General features: G+C 45.6%; 1 protein-coding gene across 1 annotated transcript; it reads right to left on the bottom strand.

Annotated features, from left to right (window-relative positions):
• Positions 1-1,435: 1,435 nt before the first annotated feature.
• LOC102229216 (prolyl-tRNA synthetase associated domain-containing protein 1-like) lies at positions 1,436-5,529 on the bottom strand. Its single transcript, XM_023327143.1, has 4 exons — positions 5,367-5,529; positions 2,203-2,328; positions 2,014-2,103; positions 1,436-1,928 (listed from the first exon to the last, which is right to left on the bottom strand). The coding sequence occupies exons 1-4, from the start codon at positions 5,445-5,447 to the stop codon at positions 1,716-1,718; spliced, it is 510 nt and encodes a 169-aa protein (XP_023182911.1). The 5' UTR covers positions 5,448-5,529; the 3' UTR covers positions 1,436-1,715.

Raw genomic sequence — 5,529 nt, 5'->3', positions numbered from 1 at the left:
CCCGACACACACACCCCGACACACACACACCCCGACACACACACCCCGACACACACACACACACACACACTCATGGCTCCTTGTTGCTCTGATTTATGCCAAACATTCCTGAAGTTTAGAATATAAATTAAATGTTAATCATTTTAACAGATTTTGAACGTTTCTAGAGGTTCTGTTTGACCCATTGGACCGGGTTCATCAGAACCTGCAGAACCAACAAAAACTAAAAGATTTGATGAGTTTTCTCTGTTTGGACTAAAACAGAAAAATAAAGAGATTATTGTTTATGTTCATTTGATAAATGAGAATAATGAAAAGTTTGTCAGTGATATAGATTAAAAACTTATTTCTATTGATTGATTTTCTGCTTCCAGTTAATAAAATCCGAACCTTTTAATAGATGTGAGTTTAAAACCTGTTTAAAGATTTTGCTGTAATCTAAACGGGCCTCATCAGAACCAGATTCTGACTGATTCAGCATCATTCTCTCTTATCTTACAACCAAGTTTACGGTTCACTAAACTTTATTAAATCAGGTCATTTTGTTTCCTGTCTGGTCTTTCCAGAACAGCGCCCCCGGTGGCGGAGAGTTGGATCGGTTCTGCTGGTTCTGGACCGTTCTTCTCTGTGGTTCTGGATGCTGAGCAGCTGGAAGGATTTTCACTCTTTACATTCAGACTGTTGCCATGATGCGTAACCATGGCAACAGGTTTTTTAGCACGTTGATTAGAATCTCAAAAGCCCCAATAGTGGCTGACCTTTGACCCCAGAGGAGACGATGCAGGGAGAGGAGGAGGAAGTTCATCTTATCCCCTACTCCAACATCCTTCTAACCAGATGATCAGTGAGATTTAGCTAGGGAAAGCAAAAGCAAAGGAGGTGGATTAGCGGAGATGCTAACGGCTCTGCTAATGTTACTGCTGCCTGGATGTTAGCTGTTAGCATGTCAGCAGAGTTATGGCAACATTTAAGTTTCCTTTGGGATAAATATCTTTTTTTATTGAATTAATTTGTTTTTTAAATTTGTTTCTGTAAATTCATGATAAATGAGTTTGTTTCTTCACTCTTTGGGTTTTTGTTCAGTAAAAACAGAACTGTAATTACATTAAATCAGAATTTCTGCTGCTTGTTTTATAAACATGTTTGACTCAAATATTAGAGAAATGATTAATGATTAATTCAGATTAATAATAGGACCAGCATGCAGTACCTCACTGACACCAGCAGGGGGAGCTGCAGTTCACAGCGCTGGTTGAATCAGCAGCAGATGCTCTGGGTTTACCTCCACTTTCTGAAATATTTTCATCTTTCTGGATGTTCTAGTAGAACCTGGACCGAGTTCTGGACCCGGAGCTCGGTTCCGAGTCCGAAGGAGGAATCTTCCATCAAGCATTTTGCTTCAGTTTGGGTTTTAATCGGGTTCTGCGGACGGATCGTCGTTGTGGATGGGTTTTAATAAAAACTGGACATTTATCTACAAGATTGTTGACAACCAGAGACAGAACAAGACCGAAGACGGAACCAGAACCAGAATCAGAACCTGGAGGTCGGGTTTCTGGACCTCAGGCTGAAGTTCTTAGAACCAAACTAAAACCATCAGGAGTCGTGTTAAAAAGTTCTGTTCCCTCCAACTCCCAACCTGAAGCTCAGGTTCAGAAAGACAAAAGTTCTAGTCCAGAACCAATACCGGGTCCAGAACCAGAACTGGGTGGTTGCTAGTCGAAGATCTCCAGGACGGGTTCGTGACCCGTCTCCCTGAGGAAGAGCAGCAGGTCCTGCGGCCGCAGCCCCATGGTGGCGCTGTTGGTCATGGGGTGGAAGTAGACCAGCTGATGGCCGCCGTCCAGCAGGTCCCGGTCCAGAACCAGCCGCACGCTCCGGTCCGAGTCGAACAGCACCGCCAGCGCCGATGCGCAGCCCTGACCCACCTGGGGGAAGAGGAAGATGTCAACACGGAGTCCGCTCCGACTCACCAGAACTGCCACCAGGACCGCCATCAGAACCCGGACCCACCTTGAGTTTCTCCATCATGGTGGCCTCGTCGGCGAAGCGCAGGTTGCCGCTGCCGACGCCGAGCTTCTTGGCCAGATCGTTCAGGTTCACCTGCAGATGGACAGGTGAGACTGGGCCAATGAGAGGCCAGCTGGGCCAATGAGAGGCCAGCTGGGCCAATCGGAGGTCGGGAGGCGGAGCTGGACTCACCTGGCGGTCGTGGCGAGCCGACACCAGCCACAGGCCTTTCTTCTTCTTGTCCTTCAGGAAGAGGTTCTTGGTGACGGCGCCGCTCACGTCCTGCAGGTGAGGCATCATCTCCTCCACCGTGAACACCTGCAGCGACGAAGAGGAAGACGAAGAGTCACCTGGAGGAAGAATCACTTTACCTGTTCTGAGTGAAACTCCTGATCCAGGTTTTCTTTCTGACTAAACTTTAACAACGTCACGTCAAGTAGAGTAGACGTGTCCTCAGAACGTGCTCTGGGGAGCTGGCAGGAGTGCTGGCGGACATCTTCAACCTGTCCCTGGCCCGCGCTGTGGTACCGACCTGCTTCAAGTCTACCTCCATCGTCCCAATCCCCAAGAATCCCAACCAGACTCAATGATTACCGCCCGGTAGCCCTTACCCCCATCATTACCAAGTGCTTGGAGCGGCTGGTCCTAGCACACCTCAGATCCTGTCTCCCCCCCACACTACACCCCCACCAATTTGCATACAGGCAGAACAGGAGCACAGAGGATGCAGTCTCTATAGCACTGCACTCTGTCCTTTCTCACCTGGACAGTAAGAACACTTACGCCAGACTGCTGTTCTTAGATTTTAGTTCAGCATTCAACACTGTCATCCCATCACAACTCATTACCAAACTCACAGACCTCGGCATCAGTCCACTCATGTGTAACTGGTTGCTCGACTTCCTGACCAGTCGACCTCAACATGTCCGGCTGGACAACCACTTCTCATCCACCATCATCATAAACACCAGAGTGCCACAAGGCTGTGTGATGAGTCCCTTCCTCTACTCCCTCTTCACCTACGACTGCAGACCTGTCCACGGCTCTAACGCCATCATCAAGTTCGCAGACGACACCACGGTGATCGTCATCAGAGATAATGACGAGGCCGCTTACAGGGAGGAGGTAGACCGTCTGGCTGAGTGGTGCGACAAAAACAACCTGCAGCTGAACACCGAGAAGACCAAGGAGCTTATCGTGGACTTCAGGAGGAACACTGACCCACATCCACATTAAGGGGACAGTGGTGGAGCGTGTGGACACCTTTAAGTTCCTGGGAGTCCACATCTCCGAGGATCTGACTTGGACGACCAGCTGCTCCAAACTCATTAAGAAGGCACATCAGCGCCTCTTCTTCATGAGGACCCTGAGGAAGAACCACCTGTCCTCAGAGATCCTCACGAACTTCTACCGCTGCACCATTGAGAGCATCCTCACCAACTGTATTACAGCTTGGTACGGGAACTGCTCTGTCTCCGACCGGCAGGCGCTGCAGAGGGTGGTGAAAACTGCCCAGTATATCGCCGGGGCAACGCTCCCTGCCATCAAGGACATCTACAGGAAGCCGTGTTTGAAAAGGGCCGGGAAAATCACAAAGGACTCCACTCACCCAGCACACACACTCTTTTCCCTCCTGCCCTCTGGGAGGCGCTACAGAAGCCTACGGACCAGAACCACCAGGCACCGGAACAGCTTCTTTCCCACAGCTGTCACGCTTTTGAACGCCTCCTGACATAAAACATAAACTATAAGGACTGTACTCCCCTATCCTCTCATACAACAATAACACATGGACTATCCTCACACACACACACATCACGGACTGTTTTCTTCACACACACATACAACCTGTAAATTTGATCTGCCATTATTTATCTATAATCCATTCCCTAACATTCTTGTATAATCTGTATAATCTGTGCATATAGCTCCCATATTTATATTTATACACAATATCTATATCTCTTGCTATAACCCCTTATAGTCCATACATACATAGTCTTGTACATCTGTAAATAAATAGCTATATCTCGTAGAGCACTTCTGGATAGATGCAAACTACATCTTGTTGCTTGTACTTGTGACAGTGCAATGACAATAAAGTTGAATTCTATTCTAAAACCTCCAGCTTCATTAAATCAAACCCAAAAATTTATAAAGTTATTCAAAAATTATCAGCAATAATCTGAGCTTTTTAGCCTCTTATAAACTAAAATCTCTCATTTCATTTTCCAAAGTTATGTTTTTACCAAGTTATGAATTCACAGTTTCAAACTAAATGTTTAATAAGCAAGAAAAGTAAATATTTAGCTTCCAATTAAATATTAGTTAGCATAAGTGAATTAAATATTTAGTTTATAATTAAATGTTTAGCTTTAAACTAAATATTACTTAGCTTTGACAAACTGAATATTAGATAGCAAACTACAAAGACACACTTATTTAGCAAATACCATAATATAATATTGAGCTTCTAGCTAAATATTAGTTAACATCATCAAATTAAATAATTACCTTGCTAAATACATATTTACCTTGAAATTGTGACATTTAGAAATCAATTAAGAACATAGTAAAATTAACACAAGTTTTCCCTCTTATGGAGGCTGAATATGTTGATTTTGTTTAATTTTACAAACGGAACCAGGTCCAGTTCTCAGCTCTGATTCTGCAGCTTTAGATTCAACACATGCGGGTCGGTACCGGGCCTCTGCAGCGCTGGATGACCTGTTGGACCCAGATGTGTGTTGGACTCCGGGAAATCAAGAAGCTGCATAACGGGATGTGTTATGGTGTGGCGCCCTCTGCTGGTCCAGATGGATCAGCGCTACTAAAACGAGTCAGTCATGAAAACTGAACGTTTCTGAAAAGTTCAGAAAAGTAATTTAATTTATTATATTTAGCACAAAAACCTGGTCAGTTAGAACCGATTCAGCAGAAATCACAATGAAGTTAATAAATAAAAACCTAAAAATGAAAACCTGCAGATTATTGGATTGAAAACGTTTAGCAGCAGAATGCATCCCAGAATAACCTCCCAGCACATGACTGAAGGTGATCCAGGTCTGCTGAAAGGTTCGGCTGATGAACCGAACCCAGTGGGTCACTCTGTACGTGTCCATGTGGAGAAGCAGAAACTTCTTCTGAACTGAAACTGACGCACAGGAAGGCCCGCGATGCTGAAACATGGCGCCGAATTACAGAGCGAGTCAGAGGGAACCAGAATATGAAGTTATTTTTACCGTCAACTTTTCAAAACGTTCAAATAAAGAGGATTTAGTTTAAACAGACAGAAACGGTACTGAGATTCAGCAGGTTCCACCTACAGCCGGAACAGAACCGGTTCCGGTTCTTACCGGAGGATGCTCCACGCAGCTGGTCTGGATGTTCAGCTTCCGCAGGAAGTCCTGCAGCTCGGCCCGCAGGTCTTCATTCATTCTGGGTTCTGGTTCCGATCAATGACGACCGACTGGATCGGACCCAGAGGCAGGTACAGCTGCGCCTCTTCTTCTTCCTCTG

This window comes from Xiphophorus maculatus, chromosome 22 (genome assembly GCF_002775205.1).
Source record: "Xiphophorus maculatus strain JP 163 A chromosome 22, X_maculatus-5.0-male, whole genome shotgun sequence".
Taxonomy (NCBI): domain Eukaryota; kingdom Metazoa; phylum Chordata; class Actinopteri; order Cyprinodontiformes; family Poeciliidae; genus Xiphophorus; species Xiphophorus maculatus.
This window is presented reverse-complemented; position numbering and strand designations above follow the sequence as displayed.

Coding starts and splice junctions, on each gene's coding strand:
- LOC102229216 (XM_023327143.1), bottom strand. CDS start 5,447: ATGAATGAAGACCTGCGGGCCGAGCTGCAGGACTTCCTGCGGAAGCTG. Junction 2,329..5,366: donor GCTGCGTGGAGCATCCTCCG/GTAAGAACCGGA, acceptor TCGTCGCTGCAG/GTGTTCACGGTGGAGGAGAT. Junction 1,929..2,013: donor CCATGATGGAGAAACTCAAG/GTGGGTCCGGGT, acceptor CTCTTCCCCCAG/GTGGGTCAGGGCTGCGCATC.